The 22,554-nt window shown below is 45.1% G+C and overlaps 1 protein-coding gene across 2 annotated transcripts in view; it reads left to right on the forward strand.

Moving 5' to 3' along the window:
• Positions 1 to 22,554, forward strand: part of LOC141113583 (myosin-3) — a 72,432-nt gene that overhangs the window by 23,365 nt on the left and 26,513 nt on the right. For both annotated transcript variants that reach the window (XM_073606778.1, XM_073606779.1), the window contains exons 17-28: positions 944 to 1,011; positions 2,200 to 2,287; positions 2,380 to 2,497; positions 2,865 to 2,988; positions 4,732 to 4,868; positions 6,238 to 6,493; positions 10,198 to 10,440; positions 10,574 to 10,750; positions 10,965 to 11,110; positions 11,479 to 11,569; positions 14,366 to 14,755; positions 16,739 to 16,865. In XM_073606778.1, coding sequence (XP_073462879.1) covers positions 944 to 1,011; positions 2,200 to 2,287; positions 2,380 to 2,497; positions 2,865 to 2,988; positions 4,732 to 4,868; positions 6,238 to 6,493; positions 10,198 to 10,440; positions 10,574 to 10,750; positions 10,965 to 11,110; positions 11,479 to 11,569; positions 14,366 to 14,755; positions 16,739 to 16,865 — 1,965 coding nt within the window. The remainder of the gene's footprint in view (positions 1 to 943; positions 1,012 to 2,199; positions 2,288 to 2,379; positions 2,498 to 2,864; positions 2,989 to 4,731; positions 4,869 to 6,237; positions 6,494 to 10,197; positions 10,441 to 10,573; positions 10,751 to 10,964; positions 11,111 to 11,478; positions 11,570 to 14,365; positions 14,756 to 16,738; positions 16,866 to 22,554) is intronic.

Consider the following 22,554-nt stretch of genomic DNA (forward strand, 5'->3'; position numbering starts at 1 on the left):
ACAAAGCAAGGTCCATAAGAACATGGATGAGCGAGTTTGGAGTGGAGGAACTTGACTGGCCTAACCTCAACTCAATAGAACGCCTTTGGGAAGAATTAGAGCGGAGACTGCGAGCCAGGCCTTCTTGTCCACATCAGTGCCTGACCTCACAAATGCGCTTCTGAAAGAATGGTCAAACATAAGTGCCCATTAGTGCCTTATCATCAGTGTCACTTATCAGTGTTGCCTATCAGTGCTGCCAACCAGTGCCTATTAGTGCCCATCAGTACTGCCTATCGGTGACCATCAGTGCTGCCTATCGATGCCACCTCTCAGTGACCTTCAGTGCCGCCTATCAGTACCCATCAGTGCCACCTATCAGTGCCCATCAGTGCTGCCTCATCAGTGCCCACCAGTGCTGTCTCATCAGTGCCCATCAGTTCAGCCAATCAGTGCCCATTAGTGCAGCCTCATCAGCTCACATCAGTGAAGGAGAAAAATTACTTATTTTCAAAATTTTATAACAAACTATGAAAAAAAAAGTTTGTTTAGCAAAAAATAAAAAACTGAGTGGTGATTAAATACCACCAAGAGAAACCTCTACTTGTGTGCTAAACTTGTCATATGGGTACAGTGTTGCATGACAACGCAATTGTCATTCCAAGTAGAGACCGCTGAAAGCTGAAAATTGGCCTGGGCAGGAAGGGGGTAAAAGTGACCAGTAGGCAAGTATTTATTTGAAGCTGAAGTAAGAAGCTGATTGGCTACCATTCACTGCTGCACCAGATTTTGCACTCTTCAGTTTTAGTAAATCAACGCCAATATGTTTGTAAATTCTGTCCACCTATTTTATACATTGCAGTTCCTATATAGGATGGAGTTCTAAGATCCAATAAACGCAGGAATTGCTTTATTTTTGGAACACCTTTCTTAGTAAATCTTACACATTTGTCTCTTCTTCTAGGTGAGGGAACTAAGAAAGCAGCAAAGAAGAAAGGATCATCTTTTCAGACTGTGTCAGCGCTTTTCAGGGTAATCTGAACTGATCCTCCTATGAAAACGTAAAAGACAATGTTTTTTTCATGAAGGAATTAGAGGAAATCTCCCCACACAGGCCAATTTAATTTGGATAAAAAGCCAAGATTTCGGAATGCGTGTATAACTTTATACAGTTTAAAGTATAACTAAAGGCAAAACTTTTTTTTTTAGTTTTGGATAGAGTGGCGAGGGATTAGAACCCCTATCAGTTTTTATTGCTGTCTGTGCCCCGTTAAGGAGATTCACCTTCTCTATTTGTCCTGTTTACCATTAGCATTGAAAGTGGAAGTAATGCCGCGTACACACGGTCGGACTTTTCGTATACAAAAGTCCGACGGACGCCGACGGACTAAAGCCGGCTGACAATCCGATCGTGTGTGGGCTTCCCCGGACTTTCAGCGGACTTTTCTAGCCGCAAATCTGACAGACTTTAGATTTGAAACATGCTTCAAATCTTTACGTTGTAACTACGCCGGACCCAGAAATCCGCTCGTCTGTATGCTAGTCCGACGGACAGAAACCCATGCTAGGGCAGCTATTGGCTACTGGCTATCAACTTCCTTATTTTAGTCCGGTGTACGTCATCACGTACGAATCCGTCGGACTTTTGTGTGATCGTATGTAGGCAAGTCCGTTCGTTAGAAAGTCTGCCGCAAGTCCGCCAAAAGTCCGCCAAATGTCCGCCAAATGTCCGTCGAAAGTCTGTCGGACAGGCTGTCGGACTTTTGTAGTAGTCCGACCGTGTGTACGCGGCATAAGAGAAAATCTCAAATTTTGGGTTGTCCCCAGAAAAGTAATAGAGGGAAAATTTTCCAATGGCTACTATAGTTCTGGTGACCTGAGGGTCCCCAAGGAAATCCGTTAATGTTTAGGAATTTCCTCCCACTTCCTGTTTGGTTATGTGACAAGAAGTGAAGAAAACTCTCCTCAATGGGACACAGATGGCGAAATAAAACAGACAGGGGTTATAACCGTCCCTTGCTCTATCCAAAATGAAAAAAACAAAAAGTTTTGCCTGTAGTTCTACTTTAAGCTTAAAAGAAATAATGATTGTGAATCAATCAAAAGGAGGAGGGTAGGGGTTAGGTTTAATGTGTAAATGTGGGGTTTCCTCTAGAGATTTAAACGGAAAAACAAACTGCAGAGTGATTGCTGGAAATAAAGCCAATTTCAAATCTGCAGGAGAACCTCAACAAACTGATGTCGAATCTGAGGAGCACTCATCCACATTTTGTAAGGTGCCTTATCCCTAATGAGACTAAAACACCAGGTATGCTATGTGTGTGTGTGTGCTAGAGATGCCAAGACCAGTCCCAAAAATGCACTGCTTCTGAAGACTGATCGTCATTGTGTACCTGTCAGGTGCTATGGACCATCATCTCGTACTTCATCAGCTGAGATGCAACGGTGTGCTGGAGGGAATCCGAATTTGCAGGAAGGGATTTCCTAACAGGATTATCTACGCCGATTTCAAGCAAAGGTAAGGCTGGGTGTCTTCAAACTTTAATCTGGAGGTTAACACAAAGAGAATTTGGCTAAGGTGAGGGAGATACCAGGCCACAGTCTAAAAAGTTCTGGATCTACATTATTGGTGGGCATATATGATGGCCAGATCTTCTCCAGAGGGCGTGTTTCTAGGTAATTTTTTTGCAATAAAGATCATGTGATTTTTGAATTTTGTGTTTCTGGCTGGACACCAGCTGACGTCTGCAGGCAACATTGGATATATTGGACAATCCCTGTGTGGAACCTCCAAGTCCCTTATTAGGTTAATAAGGGATTCATTGTTACATACTGCTGAACGATCCAGGGTGTAGTTCTCACGCTCTATCTGTGTGACTTCACAGGTACCGTATACTGAACGCCAGTGCCATACCCGAGGGACAGTTCATCGACAGTAAGAAGGCCTGCGAGAAGCTCCTGGCCTCTATTGATATTGATAAGACGCAGTATAAATTCGGACACAACAAGGTAACTCCAAAGCTCTGAATTCCCTGCACATGTTAATTACACTCACAGCAAGAAAAACGTGTTACAATAGTTAGAATGGGGCCAGACTGATACCTGCTGGCCAATAGAGGCATCTGTCGGCCAATGACAACCCAGTGTAAGATGCATTTAAGGAGAATTTTAGGCATACAAAAATAAAAACTTTTTACTTCAGTTCCTATTCCATCACAAACCAGAAAATCACTTTTCAGTTTAGCCAATGTCATTTTTTGAAACCTGTCATACAGTGAGCCATGACACACTAGATCCCTCTCATAGATTCCTTTCATGGATTCATCTTATAGGTCGCTTTCATGGATTTCCCCTAAAGATGCCTTGCATAGATCCACCTTATAAATCCCCCTAATGGACCTTTCTCATAGATCCTTCTCATGGAAGTCCTAAGTCCTTCTCATGGAACCCTCTCAAAGATCCCTTCTGTGGGTCCCTCTTATAGATTCTACTCATGGATCCCTCACTTAGATTCCTTAGATTCTTATTGGTCTTTTTTATGGATTTCCCTTAAAGATCCCTTGCATAGGTCCACCTTATAAATTCCTCTAATGGACCTCTCTCATTGCATAAGTCCTTTTCATGGACCCCTCTCATAGATCTCTTTCATGGATCTCTCTTATATGTCTCTTTCATGGATTTCCCTTAAAGATCCCTTGCATAGATCACCTTATAAATCCCTCTAATGGGAATATCTCATAGGTTCCTCGCATAAGTCCTTCTCATGGACCCCTCTCATAGATCCCTTTTATGGATCCCTCTTATAGATTCCACTCATTGATCCCTCACTTAGATTCCTCTGATGAATCCCTCTCAAAATCTCATTCAAAAAACCCTATTTATTAGTACAACCGCAATATTCCCAATGTACACGTTCCTGAAGATGGCTGTTTAGTATTGATGGGTGCTGCAGTGACCACAAGCTGGGAATTGTAGACACTCAAACAAAGAAATGTCACCAGTACACCAAAAATTCTTAAAATGGACCCAAAGCTTTATTTCATGGTCACATAGTACATACAAAGGCAATGTTTCGGAGCCATGCAGGGGCCCTGCGTGGCTCAGAAACTTTGCCTTTGTATGTACCATGTGACCACAAAATAAAGCAATGGACCAGTTTGAGGAATCCTTGGTGTGCTGGTGACATTTCTTCATTTTTTATAAGTACCTCTTATTGGTCAATCTCAAAGATCCCTCTCATAGGTTCCTCTCATGGATCCTTTTCATAGGCCTCTCTCATAGATTTCTCTCAAGGATTTTTCTTAAAAATACCCCTCATGTATCTCTCTCTTGGATTCTTCTCATACATCCCACTCATGGAACCCTCCAATGGACCCTCACACACTCTGGAAGCCATTTCCACTAATATTCAGCCCAATTTGTTTGTATTCTAGTTTTCCTTCCGTGGTGACACACTTCATCCAAGATATCCACATAACAACAAAGCCTCTCTGAAATAATGAATTGGTGACATTACCAGCTTGTGTTCAAGAATATGGAAATCAGGCCTGGGACATTCCGCTCTGCCACTTCTCAGTTGATGGATTAGATTAACAGCCCCAGAACCTACCTCCAAAAATGAAGTCAGAAATGTGAAGCTTGGTTGTCTGTTTTAGCACTTAGTAATAATGAAATATTCCATAGACGAGGGATGCTTTTGTGTAACAATTCATTTTCCGTTCTGGGTGGTTATATATCAGTTTTCCCTCTCAGGTATTCTTTAAAGCCGGCCTCCTGGGTACCCTAGAGGAGATGCGAGATGACCGCTTGGCCCTTCTCATTACGCGTACACAGGCCTTGTGTCGGGGCTTCTTGATGCGACTGGAGTACAAGAAGTTATTGGAGAGAAGGTAGAGATCATCCACAAATATGAAAACAAAATTCTCAGGCTGATGTTCTTTCTACAGGTCTCTGGAGTCAGAGAACATCTGATGCACTGAAAAATAGGACATTAAGTTTGGAGAATCCTCCAGTCTTTGCGAGATTTGACATTTCCATCCAACTCAAGATTTGACATTTCCATCCAACTCAAGTTGTAGTTTCATTTTAAGGGATAAGAGAGGGACTTTTAAACAGAACACTCTTCAGTATCATCAAGTTTTGGGTTAAGGGATGTGAGGATGCAAGTTTTAATCTATTATTATTTCTGGCATATTATTTATATTTTACATACTATGCATTCTTTATTTATTTATGTAAATATTATTATTATTATTATTTTATTACTCTTTTTATTATTTTTTTATTATTTATTTTTGTCTTTTGGTTGAACTTGATGGACATATGTCTTTTTCAATTAAATATGTGAGTTTAATCTCTAGACCAGCCATTCTCAACCAGGGTTCTGTGGAACTCAAGGGTTCCTCGAGAGGTTGCTGATGGTGCCTGCATAGTTTTGGACCCAACGCCACTTGGCAAAGCCAGCAGCATGACACCAATTACCTTTTTAGCTGTTTGTAAGAGTGGCATTCTGACCACCTTGATAAAGATGGGCATTCTTTCCACTGATCCTCAGATAATTAATTTTTGTAAGGGTTCTCCAGAACCTGAAAATTATTTCAAGGGTTACCTGGGGCAAAAAGCTTCAGAAAGTCTCATCTAGTCAATTTTTACATCACATATCAAGTTACCAGCAGATTAGTACTTTAGGCCATGCACAGTTCAAATCTTTGCCAGTTCATCAGGAACCGGCCAAAATTCTAACCGTGTATGGGCAGGCTGAATGTACCCAAGTTGATCGATCAACTTGGGTACAACCAGCATGGCGGGTTTTACCTGTGATTTTCGCTAGTATATGCTATAGTATAATAATCACTGTCTTCTCCTGACTGGGGCGGTTTCCTGCCCCCCCCCCCCCCCTCCAGGAGAAGACTATGGCCTGGCAGGAGGGATTCCCCTGTCAGCACTGTCTGTGTTGATGGGGGAATTGAGCAAATTTCTTTCCTGCAACTCGTGATTGCAGGAAAGAAATTTGCTCTGTGTATGGTCGGCCTTACTTGGAACTGGGCTGTCCTACCATTTCAGAATTCATTGAATGCTAGATTGTATCAAGAACATGAGGAGAGTTCTGGACTGCCAAACCTTTCACATCACAACACATTTCAAACATAACACATTTACAATGACTTAACTGAAATTTTACTGTTACAAAGTTGTATGCTTTTTCATGATCTACTACCTGGACAGACTTTACCGACAATTAAATTGTGTTTATTTCAGGGAGGCAATTTATACAATTCAGTTCAACCTCCGAGCGTTCATGAATGTGAAACACTGGCCGTGGATGAAACTCTACTTCAAAATCAAACCGCTGCTTCGAAGTGCTGAGACAGAGAAGGAGATGGCGGCAATGAAAGAGGAATTTGCCAAAACCAAAGACAGCCTGGCCAAGTCGGAGGCGAAGAGGAAAGAGCTGGAAGAGAGGATGGTGAAGCTTCTGCAGGAGAAAAATGACCTCCAGCTGCAGGTTCAATCTGTGAGTATTGAGTGGTCTGTACAGTGCTGGGAGGGGGACTAGAAAATGTATGCAGCAATATGGTGAATATTAGGGTTGCATCGATACTAGTATCGGTATCGGTGCCAATACCGAGTATTTGCACAAGTATCGGTACTCCTGCAAATGCACCAGTATCGGTACTCGTGCAAATGCACCGATACCTGAAACCGATACTTTCAGGCTCGGTTCTTTGAGCTGTCGGTGGGTCTCCCCTGTTGACAGCTGAAGTGTTAAAGAAGTCCGGTAATTGGAGCTGTCAAAAAAAAAAAAAAAAGCAGCCGGCAATGTTTATGAACAACATTGCTCAGCTGCTGAAACACTTAAATAAAAAGAAACATTGTTTCTTTTTCAATCTTTCGGTTTCTTCATCTGTAGATCAAAGGGATGAACAAATGTTCTTCTGTTTAACCCCTTATAAACCCTTAATTTACTCCAATCAGCCTTAATTAACTCCCTATTCTCCATTTAATTATTTTCCTGCTTTTTTTTTTGTTCACATCTATTTTATAAACGATTATTACAATTGTAACTGTTTTTTGTTTGCTTTGTTAGTGAATATTTTTTACACATATATATTAACATATATTTACACATTTCACACAACTTTTTTTTTTATTTCTCTTTGTTGAAAATTTTCCTTGGCAGTACAAAACAGGGCCATTGGGGCATACCCCGGCCAACCGGTGCACATAGTCATGTGCATAACATAGTACTACTAACAGATTATCTGAAAGCTACATATTCTTAACTAAACACAACACAATCATTGCTCAGGTAACACATGGTAGGATTTTGATATGAGATATTGTTTCTTGGGGGGCTGTCTCTCGTTTTTTGTTATTGGCCCTGGACTCTATAGGGACATTTGAGAATAAATGTAGTTGTTTTGATTTTTAGGCTAGCACCTCCGACTATCCATCTGGGGTCTAGGCCTCAGCGCTCAGCAAAGCTAGACAGAGATAGAAGAGTTCTATCTGGGTTGATCCCCTGAGGGCTGATCATCTGTGGTGGAATCTAAGTCTGTCCACAAATGCCAGACCTTGTCATATTTTTTGGGGCATCCTCAGGACAGATGTGTTGCTTTATAGAGGGGTATCATTGCGTTAACTAATTGCTTCCATGAGGACAGTGTGGGGGGAGTGATTGACTTCCACTTTAGTACTATGGCTTTTCTCACATAGAAAAGGATACCTATTAGGGTGCGTGTTGCTTTGGCAAATGCCAGTTGTTCCACAAGGCCAAGGAGGCAGACACTAATTGTCAGGGGAATAGGAATAGTAGTCAACTAAGCCTATTTTTAACCTCCTGGCATCCGCGCTATGGCCAAATGATGGCCACAGCGCTGACCTGCATTCCCGGGAGGCCGTCATATGACGGCCTCCCCTGTGCACGCTCCCTGCGCGCGCCCTGCAGGGCGCGCGCCGGGTGCGCTGTGATCACCGAGTCACTGAGACTCGGCTGATCACAGATCTAAGTAAGGGGCCGGTCCCGGCCCCTTACCATGTGATCAGCTGTCAGCCAATGACAGCTGATCACATGATGTAAACAAAAGATCGGTAATCGTTTTGTTTTTTTACTCACTCTGACAGCGTGAGTAGAAAAAAAAGCCGATCACCGGCTAGGATGTGAGGGACATTGGTCCCCAAGTGGAAGAGGCACATCTGCCTCATCAGTGCTAACTAAAAGTGCCACCTAACACTGCCCACAGTGCCACCTAATAGTGCCCACAGTGCCACCTAACAGTGCCAACAAGTGCCACCTATCAATGCCCACAAGTGCCACCTATCAATGCCCTCCTGTAGTGCCAATCAGTGCCACCTGGCAGTGCTGCCCATCACTGCCACCCATCAGTGCCCATCACTGCCACCCATCAGTGCCCATCACTGCCGCCTATCAGTGCCCATCACTGCCGCCTCATCAGCGTACATCAATAAAGGAGAAAAATTACCCGTTTAAAATTTTTTATAACAAAATATAAAAAAATAATTTTTTTTTTTTTTTAAAAATTCAGTTTTTTACATTTTTTTAACAAAAAGTAAAAACTGCAGAGGTGATCAAATACCACCAAACGAAAGCTCTATTTGTGGTGAAAAAATGGTAAAAATTTCATTTGGGTACAGTGTTGTATGACCGCGCAATTGTCATTCAAAGTGCGTCAGCGCTGAAAGCTGAAAATTGGTCTGGATAGGAGGGGGGTTTAAATGCCCGGTAAGCAAGTGGTTAATCATTAATTTAATCAATATTGTTTTTTTCGAGTCTGTATTTATATCATGTGATTTATGCAATTTTGATTGGTAATTTTAATTCATGTATTTCTGTTATGAACTGCATTAATGTATGTCCATTGATTTGTTTGTACAAAAGATTTTCTGACTATCATTATAAATATATTAATCTTTTTGATTATATCTATATTCCAATTTATTCCATGTGTTTATGCTTTAAAATCATGGACCATCCCTGGGGGTTAATGGCATCAAATTAAATCCAAATCAAAATTAATTTCATTCATTTACATTCATTTTCCATAACCTCAATGACATGCTTTATTTAAAGTCCCACTTTCCTTCTCTAATCTTTCATTTAATAACCCGGGATGGAAGCATGCCATTGACACATCAAGGTTGCGACAGGTCACTTCTTCTAAATATAACAGCTTCAACTCTTCTGGGAAGGCTGTCCACAAGGTTTAGGAGTGTGTCTATGGGAATGTTTGACCATTCTTCCATAAGTCCATTTGTTAGGTCAGGCGCTGATGTGGACGAGAAGGCCTGGCTCCCAGTCTCCGCTCTAATTCATCCCAAAGGTGTTCTAGTGGGTTGTGGTCAGGACTCTGTGCAGGCCAGTCAAGTTCCTCCACCCCAACCTCACTCATCCATGTCTTTATGGACCTTGCTTTGTGCACTGGTCCAAATCATTTGGTGGAGGGGGGATTATGGTGTGGGGTTGTTTTGCAGGGGTTGGGCTTGGCCCCTTAGTTCCAGTGAATGGAACTCTGAAGGTGTCAGCATACCAAGATAATTTGGACAATTTCATGCTCCCAACTTTCTGGGAACAGTTTAAGGATGGCCCCTTCCTGTTCCAACATGACTGTGCACAAAGCAAGGTCCATAAAGACATGGATGAGTGAGTTTGGGGTGGAGGAACTTGACTGGCCTGCAGTCCTGACCTCAACCCGATAGAACACCTTTGGGTTGACTTAGAGCAAAGACTGAGAGCCAGGCCTTCTTGTCCACATCAGTATCTGACCTCACAAATGCGCTTCTGGAAAAATTGTTAAGTTGCATGATTTCCAGTGCGACTTTGGAGCTTGACTGATGCGTTTTTCGGTGCAACTTTAATCCGACTTTACACTCAATGGATCCAAGTAGTATCAAAAGTTGCACCAAAAAAAGTGCAGGCACCTTTTAAAAATCACTGTGACTTTAAGTTGCACTAATTTAAATAGGTGCCATTTTAAAAAAATGGGGTGCGACTTGTCACGTGACTTTGACATCCAAAGTTGCATGATAAATCACACATCCTGTAAAAAAATGAAATATGGATTACTTGCCATAAGTATTGACAAAGTTATGTTGATAACGATAATATTAAAATTGCTCTGGTCTATGAGAGCTGGAGCTGAAGTGGTTTAAAAATTCCAACAGTATTTTCATTGAAACATTTTTATTCCTCCTCAACAGGAATCAGAGAACTTAACAGATGCAGAGGAGAGATGTGATCAGCTGATCAAAAGTAAGATCCAATTAGAGGCCAAGATTAAGGAGCTGAACGAGAGGCTGGAGGATGAGGAGGAATCAAATGCTGAGCTGACTTCTAAGAAGAGGAAACTGGAGGATGAGTGTTGTGAACTGAAGAAGGACATCGATGACTTGGAGTTGACCTTGGCTAAGGTTGAGAAAGAGAGGCATGCCATAGAAAATAAGGTATTCAAAATACTACCCTACTGGAAAATGCCACTAATTGGAGAGTCTCAAATACAATCAATGAGTGAGAACAATTTAGGCACTTTTTGTTGGAAGCATTTACATTTTTCATTTGTTTTCATTTTGCTGTTAGGTTAAAAACCTCACTGAAGAAATGGCCGGCCTGGATGAAACCATTGTCAAGCTGACCAAGGAGAAAAAAGCTCTACAGGAGGCCCACCAACAGACCTTGGATGATCTTCAGGCTGAGGAGGACAAAGTCAACTCCTTGACCAAACTAAAGATCAAACTAGAGCAGCAAATCGATGATGTGAGTGACCAGTTATGACTAGTTGTACTTTGGGAGGGGTTATTCTTGACCTGCTTATTTTATTGAAAACCAAATTTGGTCCAAAACTATGTATATTTTAATATACCTCATTAAATTTGTAAGTTGATGGTAGAGGAACAACAAACGTTTTAAGAGTTCATGACATCCCCCCTTGTGGTTGATCAGTAACCATCGTGTTTAATCTGTCTCCTAGCTGCAAGGTTCACTGGAACAAGAGAAGAAGGTCCGAATGGACAATGAGAGGGCCAAGAGGAAGCTTGAGGGGGACTTGAAACTTGCCCAGGACTCCATCATGGATTTGGAAAATGACAGACAACAACTGGATGAAAAACTGAAAAAGTAAAGTTTTCTTCATTTTGGTTGAAATGGGATGGGATTTAATTCCTTGCTAGGTTTCATTGTTTCCCTATCCTGATTCTATGAAAAATTTAGTTTTCGTTTGATTTATATGTCATCAATCCTAATTTATCTGATAGTTCCAAAGAAGAATCTGATATAAGATGCAAAAAATAATATTTCTTTGTCTCACACCCTCTAGTGGGTTCTCCAAAGGTATATATGTAGTGCTCCTTGTGATGACAACAGTAGCTAAGCAGAAAAGATGAGTTCTAAGGACTGGACTGGTGGCTATGGGAAATGATTGATTTGCACAAAAAAAGTTTATATTAACATATGAAATCTCAATGAGTATCTTCTCATCATTTCAGAAAAGACTTTGAGATTAGCCAGCTGTTGAGCAGAATAGAAGACGAACAACTTATGGGAAACCAGTCGCAGAAGAAAATAAAAGAACTTCAGGTAATCCTTATACATCTGTTCTCTGGGATATTCCGCCAGGTTATAGTAGACGAATAAAAAAAGAAGGAGGAAAGATTGTTATCTCCCTGTCTGCAATATAAGCCCTACCCCCCAAATAAGCCCTAGTTAAAGTCCTTGTAGGTCTTATTTTCAGAGTAGGGCTTATTTTCAGGGAAACTGGGTAGGGCTTATTTGGGGGGTAGGGCTTATATTGCAGCCATCACCGACAATCACGCTAGGTCTTATTTTCGGGGAAACAGGGTATGTGGGAGTGATCTGTAACACCATAAAGAAAGCACCGATCCAAGCCTCCTGTGAATATACTACCTGGTGACTCCAAATTATGAGTATGGTGCCACTGCGCCAAGATGAACCCGCCAAAGGTAAATTATACAAACATCCGACAAGAGAGTATGGAACCGCACACATGTCAGCCTAGTGATGCCCCCATAGAATAGATCCCCCTTTACTTAGTCTTCTTACTATTACCTTTTTTTCACCTGTATATAGAATCCCCAGGTTTTCCTGCAGCACCACACTCTAGGCCCCCCCCAGGCCTCTCAGCCTGCAAAGAATATATTATATATATATATATATATATATATATATATATATATATATTTTCCACTTCACCTTGCTTCCTCCTACTCATCGGCTCAGGCTGTCTGCCTGTTCTATGGTTCTCTCTCCTGCGCTGGGCGGCCTCTGCACAGCACAGGCAATTCCTCCCCCAGACAGCCCCACAGATCACTCTGCATGCATGCAGTACACCACCACCAATCCACTTGAGTGGGCGCTGCCGCCGTCACACCGGCCGGATCTACATCTCTCTCTACACAGTACACTGAAACTGAGCGGCCGTGCCGAGGCCCAACTAGTCGCATCAGGGGTGAGGGAGGGATGGTCTCAGTCAGTCGGAGAGCAGCAGACTCAGAATAAAGCCAGCGGGGGGCCAGGGCAGACCCTACAAGGACCGCTCAGGGACACCAGTGCCGATCCCTGATTCTTCCGGGGAGGGGGGCACTTGCCCACCCTTGCAGACGCCCATGCAGCCACCATACCAAGGACTAATGAACTGTAATATAAAACATTTATGATTTGGGGTTTATATGCACTTTAATGATAGACCATCTTTATTTCCTTACCTAACCATATGTTGGGTCTTTACATCCATGTGTGTTGCTATACAGCTGACAAACTTTCATAATGTATTTCTGCAAGAGGAGATCATCTAAAACTTCTTAATCAATACAAAAATTGTATTGCTGTATGGCAGTGGGTCATAGGTTGATTGTGTTCAGTGGTTTAGTCTTTATATAACAGTCTCTCTCAGGAAAGAAGATGTTTTTTTCTGTAGATACCTTAACGTATGTTAGGACTTTCCATTTAATGATCAGATTCAGACTTACTAACTGCTCCATTGCAAAACTATTTGGTGTCCTATGTAGACAGTGGCTCCTCTTTCAGGTTTTCAGACTAGAACAGCTGATGTAAGTCCCTGCCCCTTTTCCCAAGATCCATCATTGCAGATCACTGATGATAGTACCTCCATCACCTTGCTAGCCCTGTGGCCTCCAGTGAATGCACAGCATTCTGTTTGGTGTCTTTTTCATTGAGCATCTCTAAACAAAGGCGGGTACTCTTTGAATATAATGAGCTGCCACATCCTGTGGGTGGCAGGGCACGTTTTCTAGTCCAGCACATCCTGGAGAACCTTCTTCTCCCTTAGGTCCTATTTACACAGGCTTTTGATCAGAACTGCTTTTCTCTATAAATAAGTCAATAGGAATGAAAACCCAACTTGAGGTGGTTTAGAAGATAAACTACAGGTCAGAAGCATCTGTGAAGGAACCCAGATTTAACTTTGAGCCATCTCAAACTGAAGGCGAAAACAAGTGTAGGGCACCTAAAAGCAAGCTGCATTAGTCCATCTACACCAGGGGGGCTCAACCTGTGACCCTGTGATGTGGCCCACAACCTCAAACCAGGAAAGTTCATGCCCATGGGATGGTGGGTCGGAAAACCCAGATCGTGATCAGCCATCCCAGAGCATCAGAGTGCATGGAGCTGGCGTCGGCAGGGAAGGAAGCAGGGGGCTGCAGATGGAGCAAGAGCTGCATAAGCTGATGCTTCCTCTGTAGCGTCGGCTCCTGTCCCAGGCGGAATGATAGCAAGTGCACTTCACCTGATATCTTTCAAACAGCCTGGAGAGCAATGCCAGCAAAAGCTGGAAGAGGAAAAGTTCAGTGTATTAAACATCACATACACTGCATTTTTGCAATGGGCATATTAGCACTTATAAAAAAAGGGTTATTAGACTGCTTTCACACTGATCCGCACAGTGCACCTGTGGCTTTCCTGCAGGTTAGCTGCACTGAGCGAGCCATAGACTTCTATTATATCCTGTGGGTTTAGTGCGCTTTCTGAAAGTGCACCACAGCTAACTCACAGGAAAGCCATGGGTGCAATGTGCTGCACACGCAGTGCCGGTAAACTGAAGTGCATCAGTGTAAAAGCAGCCTAATAGAGGGCTTGTGTACATTTGTAGTTTGGGGGGTGGTAAAACCCCATAGTTCATTGTGGCCCACGACCGGTTACTAAATCACTTAATTCACCCTTGCTCTTCAAAAGTTTGAACACCCCTGATCTACACAGCCCTAAAGTGGCTGACAAAACAAAACAGAAACATTAACAGAAATATCTGTAGGGAGGTAAAGAGTCCTTTTCCATGATACCCTCTTATATTTCTAGTTTATTTGTTCTGTAACTGATTTTAGTTCTGATGTTCAATAACAGGCTCGAATTGAGGAGCTGGAAGAGGAGATAGAATCGGAGAGAGCGACCCGAGCCAAGGCGGAGAAGCAGAGGTCCGATTTGTCAAGGGAGCTGGAGGAGATCAGTGAGAGGCTGGAGGAAGCTGGGGGAGCCACATCCACACAGATTGAGGTCAATAAGAAGAGGGAGATGGAGTTTCAGAAGATGCGCCGGGACCTGGAGGAGATATCCCTCCAGCATGAGGCCATGGTGGCGGCTTTACGCAAAAAACAAGCAGATAATGCTGCCGAATTCGGGGAACAGATTGACAACCTGCAGAGGGTAAAGCAGAAGATGGAGAAGGAGAAGAGTGAGATGAGGATGGAGATTGACGACATCAATGGCAACCTAGAGAACGTCACCAAGTCCAAGGTTGGTCACTTTAAATATGAGCGGCAGGCTAGTCCTCTTACTCTACCATGCGCCCTACTTGTCAAAGTGTCCTCAAAAGTGAATGATGACCTTACTGACAACAATGTCTGCTTTCCATTCTTCCTCTAGCACAGGGTTCTTCAAAAAAACAAAGGGCCAGTTTACTGTCCTTCAGGCTTTAGGGGGGCTGGGCTGTGGCCATTGGGAGTAGAAAATGCCCCAGTGTCATTGGGAGTAAACAATGACATATCATTGATTTTAGTGGGAGGAATAATGCCCCATCATTATTATCTGTAGGGGGAATGGTGCCCCATCTTTGGTGTCTGTAGGAGGATTGGTGCCCCATTATTGGTGTCTGTGAGGGGAATGGTGACTCATCATTGGTGTCTGTGGGAGGGATGGTGCCCCATTATTGGTGTCTGTGGGAGGAATGGTGCCCCGTCATTGGTGTCATTGGGAGGAATAGTGCCCCATCATTTGAGTTTTTGGGAGGAACGGTGCCCATCATTGGTGCCTGTGGGAGGAATGGTGCCCCATCATTGGTGTCTATGGGAGAAAAAGTGCCCTATCATTGGTGTCAGTGGGAGAAATGGTGCCCTGTCATTGGTGTCAGTGGATGGAATGGTGCCCCAAGGGCCATGTAAAGGCAAGCAAAGGGCCACATTTGGCCCACTGGCCGCAGTTTGGAGACCACTGATCTAGCACATTATCAAAAAATAAAAATGAGAATATTATTGGACAATAAGGTATTAAAAGCTCATCTTTTGGACACTTTGATGAATAAGATTTCATAGTTTTTCTCATGACGTATCTTAGTTTCTCCAAAAAGGAATCAACCTTCTCCCCTCACAGAAGGTTGCTGTTCAGTCAGTTCTAGCCTATCATAATCTAGTGAAGAGTGAGCAGGCCTAGATCTTATTTTCATAAATATTAAAAAAAAATCATAGTACAGGTCTGTTGTGATCCAGTCCGGGCAGAGTCTATTTGGAACATACATAACTTTTTAGCAGTACGGTGTCAAAGGAAGGCCAAATGTTTAATTTTCATACCTTCACAGTGGGGGTCAATTAACTGCAAAGTGCGTTCTCACAGAACACCAGACAAATATGTGTATTTTCATCTTTGAAGATTCTGGAAAATGTAATAACTCATAACTCCCATCCTGTGCAGTGCACAAAACTTCCTGCAAGAGCTTTATTCCCATGTGGAATATGGATATTTTATTATAGTACTGGTTTTGCTAGGCGTGAAGCGTCCATGTTTGGTCTCCCTGCACAACAGCTGAAACCCTTACCTTTACTTTTGGATTCATACCTTATAACTTGACACCGTTATGAGTGTTTAAAGATTTTGACCAACCAAAATCCTACCTGTGCTAAGTTGGTAAGATGCAATGGTCAGCCTAGTCTATCACATTGGATAGTCTGGGTGGGTAGCAACTCACTTTGATTTCAACCATAAACAGTTGAGATACCCTATAAAATCTTTGTCATATCTGAAGGGTCCTTATCTATGTTGGGGGTGTTATCCATGTGTTTCAGCAAAAGAAATATTTTTTATGTAAGCTGTCCATCCCTTTTATGTTTGCTTATGTGACTTACATTTTTAACTTGTTTTTGGAAATAATACATGATGAGACTATATGTAGTGACATGCAAAACCAGATGGTGATAAATATTGTATGTAGAATGTTTTGTTTAGCAAATACAGTTTTCGGGCATTGTGTAATATCTCCATTCTTTCTGAAGTTGGTCTAAGTGATGGTGTAGGGCAAAGATCTCCAAAATACAGCCCTGCAGCTGTTGCGAAACTACATGTCCCATGAGACATTGTAAAACTCTGACATTCACAGGCATGACTGGGCATGATGGAAATTGTAGTTCCTGAACAACTGGAGGGCCATAGTTTGGAGACCCCTGGTGTAGGGTGTTATTTATCATTAAATGTGTGTCTAAGAAATGTCAATTTTGCTTAAAATTCCAGGCCAACTTGGAGAAGATGTGTCGTACTCTGGAGGACCATCTCAGTGAATTCAAGTCCAAGGCAGAGGAGAACCAAAGGGCCGTAGCAGAGCTGACCTTGCAGAAAGCTCGCCTGCAGACCGAAACCGGTGGGTGTCATGCTGCTCCTCTGGGGTGTAGAATTTAATTAATTACAGGCATAAGGCCTGTGATGGGGGGACCACCTTCTTCTGGCCTGTCTGACCTAAACAAGAATACTGAACTGAAAACTAAGGTTAAGAGTTAGTGTTTTAGATATAGGGTGTTAGTGTTTCAGAATTAGGGTGCTAGGCTGCATTCACACCTGAGAGTAGTGTCTTTGAGTACTTTTACTGTGTATTTTTGCGTGTTTTTAAGGAAGGTTCCTGGCGTGTTTTTATGAATGACTTGCACGCTTTTATGCAGAGTTTTTGAGCTTTGGCATTTTTAAAAAATTAGCCAATAAAGAAAACTATCATCTGTTGCATCATTTGTTGCTAGGTTTTTCACCCTAACCCTAACACAAAATGAATAAATACATTATTATTATTATTATTTTTTCTTTGAGTTTGGATGTTAAGTTAATATTATTTTTTATCATTATTTTTATTATTACTGTTATTAATACTATTAATGTATTTCATATTTTTCTAAGGTTAGGGGTTAATTATTATTTCTGTATTATTACACATTGTTAATTTATTTATTTATGATGGATTTTAGTTATCTATGTATTTATTTTACATTTATTTATTCCTATATTATTAAGATTTTATTTTTTACATCTTTTCATTTGAGCAGAAAATCATGCAAAAACGCACGGCAAAACGGGCAAAAGGCGTTACCATGAATTTGTATAATAATAAAAACATGCCAAAAACACTCAAATCTGCCCGATTCGAGCTACAAAAAAAGCTCCAGAACTTTTTTGAGCTTTAGGCGTTTCTCTTCAGGTGACTTGTAGTGAAAATGTGAGCCATCTCCATAGAGAATAATTTATTTTTTTTTCTCCTCCGGTGTTTTGGAGCTTTGAGCTTCAAGCTAGAAAACACTGAGGTGTGAATGGGGCTTTAGGGTTAAGACTCTTTAGATTCAGTTCAATCCTCTACCCTCAGCCAATGCAGAATACAGATGTTTTGTATAGTTACATAGTTACATAGTAGGTGAGGTTGAAAAAAGACACACGTCCATCAAGTCCAACCTATGTGTGTGATTATGTGTCAGTATTACATTACATATCCCTGTATGTTGCGGTCATTCAGGTGATTATCTAATAGTTTCTTGAAGCTATCAATGCTCCCCGCTGAGACCACTGCCTGTGGAAGGGAATTCCACATCCTTACCGCTCTTACAGTAAAGAACCCTCTACGTAGTTTAAGGTTAAACCTCTTTTCTTCTAATTGTAATGAGTGGCCCCGAGTCTTATTAAACTCTCTTCTGCGAAAAAGTTTTATCCCTATTGTGGGGTCACCAGTACAGTATTTGTAAATTGAAATCATATCCCCTCTCAAGCGTCTCTTCTCCAGAGAGAATAAGTTCAACGCTCGCAACCTTCAGGGCCGTCTTTACCGCGGGGCAAAAGGGGCATCTGCCCAGGGCCCTGTCATTGTTGGGGGCCCTGCGCTGCCCGTCCCTTAAACCCTGCACACTGCCCGCCGGAGTTCGGCCACCTCCGGTGCTGGTCGCATGCTGGCTGCTCGCTACTGTCACTTGGAAATACACAAGCACGGCTTGTGTATTTCCAAGTGACAGCGCTTCTCTTCCGGCGGCTGTTCTCATCCCTCGGGGACACACACGATCTATGAGAGCAGAGGAGGAAGGGGGCGGGGACTCTGCACAGGGGAAGCTGCTTCTGGGACTGGCAGGTTCCACGGACATCGGAGGACAACATGCTGTGAGTACACAGAGTTTTCCTCTGTACTGGAATGGGGGATGGGGGCTTTGTGGGAGGACAGCCTTGTACTTAGGGAGAGTGAAGCTCTGTATTGAAATCTGGGTGGGAGGAGAGCTGTGCACTTCTGCACTCTGCACCCACCTTACTCTGCACTCTGCACCCACCTCACTCTGCACCCACCTCACTCTGCACTCTGCACCCACCTCACTCTGCACCCACCTCACTCTGCACCCACCTCACTCTGCACCCACCTCACTCTTCACTCTGCACCCACCTCACTCTGCACCCACCTCACTCTGCACCCACCTCACTCTTCACTCTGCACCCACCTCACTCTGCACCCACCTCACTCTGCACTCTGCACCCACCTCACTCTACACCCACCTCACTCTTCACCCACCTCACTCTGCACCCACCTCACTCTGCACTCTGCACCCACCTCACTCTGCACCCACCTCACTCTTCACTCTGCACCCACCTCACTCTGCACTCTGCACCCACCTCACTCTGCACCCACCTCACTCTTCACTCTGCACCCACCTCACTCTGCACCCACCTCACTCTGCACTCTGCACCCACCTCACTCTGCACCCACCTCACTCTTCACTCTGCACCCACCTCACGCTACACCCACCTCACTCTTCACTCTGCACCCACCTCACTCTGCACCCACCTCACTCTGCACTCTGCACCCACCTCACTCTGCACCCACCTCACTCTTCACTCTGCACCCACCTCACGCTACACCCACCTCACTCTTCACTCTGCACCCACCTCACTCTGCACCCACCTCACTCTGCACTCTGCACCCACCTCACTCTGCACCCACCTCACTCTGCACCCACCTCACTCTGCACTCTGCACCCACCTCACTCTGCACCCACCTCACTCTGCACCCACCTCACTCTGCACTCTGCACCCACCTCACTCTGCACCCACCTCACTCTGCAATCTGCACCCACCTCACTCTGCACCCACCTCACTCTGCACCTACCTCACTCTGCACTTTGCACCCACCTCACTCTGCACCTACCTCACTCTGCACTCACCTCACTCTGCACCCACCTCACTCTGCACCCACCTCACTCTGCACCCACCTCACTCTGCACCCACCTCACTCTGCACCTACCTCACTCTGCACTTTGCACCCACCTCACTCTGCACTCACCTCACTCTGCACCCACCTCACTCTGCACCCACCTCACTCTGCACCCACCTCACTCTGCACCCACCTCACTCTGCACCCACCTCACTCTGCACCTACCTCACTCTGCACTCTGCACTCTGCACCCACCTCACTCTGCACCCACCTCACTCTGCACCCACCTCACTCTGCACCCACCTCACTCTGCACTCTGCACCCACCTCACTCTGCGCCCACCTCACTCTGCACTCTGGACCCACCTCACTCTGGACCCACCTCACTCTGCACCCACCTCACTCTGCACCCACCTCACTCTGCACCCATCTCACTCTGAACTCTGCACTCACCTCACTCTGCACCCACCTCACTCTGCACTCTGCACCCACCTCACTCTGCACCCACCTCACTCTGCACCCACCTCACTCTGGACCCACCTCACTCTGGACCCACCTCACTCTGGACCCACCTCACTCTGGACCCACCTCACTCTGCACCCACCTCACTCTGCACCCACCTCACTCTGCACCCACCTCACACTGCACTCTGCACCCACCTCACTCTGCACTCTGCACCCACCTCACTCTGCACTCTACACCCACATCACTCTTCACCCACCTCACTCTGCACCGACCTCACCTCTGCACCCACCTCACCCTACACTCTGCACCCACCTCACTCTGCACCCACCTCACCCCTGCACCCACCTCACCCCTGCACCCACCTCACCCCTGCACTCTGCACCCACCTCACCCTACACTCTGCATCCACCTCACCCCTGCACTCTGTACCCACCTCACTCTTCACTCTGCACCCACCTCACTCTGCACCCACCTCACTCTGCACCCACCTCACCCCTGCACTCTGCATCCACCTCACCCCTGCACTCTGCATCCACCTCACTCCTGCACCCACCTCACTCTGCACTCATCTCACTCTGCACCCACCTCACTCTGCACCCACCTTACCCCTGCATTCTGCACCCACCTTACCCCTGAACTCTGCATCCACCTCACCCCTGCATTCTGCACCCACCTCACTCTGCACTCATCTCACTCTGCACTCTGCACCCACCTTACTCTGCACCCACCTCACCCCTGCATTCTTCACCCACCTTACCCATGCACTCTGCATCCACCTAACCCCTGCACTTTGCACCCACCTCACCCCTGCACTCTGCACCCACCTCAGTCCTGCACTTTGCACCCACCTCACCCCTGCACTCTGCACCCCCCTCAGTCCTGCACTCTGCACCCACCTCAGTCCTGCACCCACCTCACCCCTGCACTCTGCACCTACCTCACCCCTGCACCCACCTTACTCCTGCACTCTGCATCCACCTCACCCCTGCACTCTGTAGACACCTCACTCTGCACCCACCTCACCCCTGCACTCTGCACCCACCTCAGTCCTGCATTCTGCACCCACCTCAGTCCTGCATTCTGCACCCACCTCAGTCCTGCACTCTGCACCCACCTCAGTCCTGCATCCTGCACTCACCTCAGTCCTGCACCCTGCGCCCACCTCACTCCTGCACTCTGCGCCCACCTCACCCCTGCACTCTGCACCCACCTCACCCCTGAACTATGCACCCACCACACCCCTGCACTCTGCACCCATCACTCCCCTACACTCTGCACCCACCTCACCCCTGCACTCACCTCACTCTGCACCCACCTCAGCCTTGCACTCTGCACCCACCTCAGTCCTGCACTCACCTCACCCCTGCACTCTGCACCCACCTCACCCCTGCAATCTGCACCCACCTCACCCCTGCACTCTGCACTCACCTCACTCTGCACCCACCTCACCCCTGCAATCTGCACCCACCTCACCCCTGCACTCTGCACTCACCTCACTCTGCACCCACCTCAGTCCTGCACTCTGCACCCACCTCAGCCCTGCACCCACCTCACCCCTGCACTCTGCACTCACCTCACCCCTGCACTCTGCACTCACCTCACCCCTGCACTCTGCACCCACCTCACCCCTGCACTCTGCACCCACCTCACCCCTGCACTCTGCACAAAGCGCACCCCCAACCCTGCACTCTGTACATAGTGCACCCCTCAATGCTAGTGCAGTTTGGCCATACCCGCAATTTGCACTGAGAGGTTATGATGTGTAGTAACCTCTAGCAACTAATCTGTAAACTGTAATGATGTGTTGTAATCTCTGGCAGCCAATCACAATCGTTGCCTGATCTGCTGCAGTAAACTCATTTTGAGTCTAGCTGGGGGGGCCCCAATAAAATCTTTGCCCAGGGCCCAATCAATATTAAAGACGGCCCTGGCAACCTTTCCTCATAATTAAGATCCTCCAGACCCTTTATTAGCTTTGTTGCCCTTCTTTGTACTCGCTCCATTTCCAGTACATCCTTCCTGAGGACTGGTGCCCAGAACTGGACAGCATACTCCAGGTGCGGGCGGACCAGAGTCTTGTAGAGCGGGAGAATTATCGTTTTATCTCTGGAGTTGATCCCCCTTTTAATACATGCCAATATTCTGTTTGCCTTATTAGCAGCAGCTTAGCATTGCATGCCATTGCTGAGCCTATCATCTACTAGGACCCCCAGGTCCTTTTCCATCCTAGATTCCCCCAGAGGTTCTCCCCCCAGTGTATAGATTGCATTCATATTTTTGCCACCCAAATGCATTATTTTACATTTTTCTACATTGAACCTCATTTGCCATGTAGTCGCCCACTCCATTAATTTGTTCAGGTCTTTTTGCAAGGTTTCCACATCCTGCGGAGAAGTTATTGCCCTGCTTAGCTTAGTATCGTC

The sequence above is a fragment of the Aquarana catesbeiana genome, linkage group LG12, assembly GCF_042186555.1.
Source record: "Aquarana catesbeiana isolate 2022-GZ linkage group LG12, ASM4218655v1, whole genome shotgun sequence".
Classification (NCBI taxonomy): domain Eukaryota; kingdom Metazoa; phylum Chordata; class Amphibia; order Anura; family Ranidae; genus Aquarana; species Aquarana catesbeiana.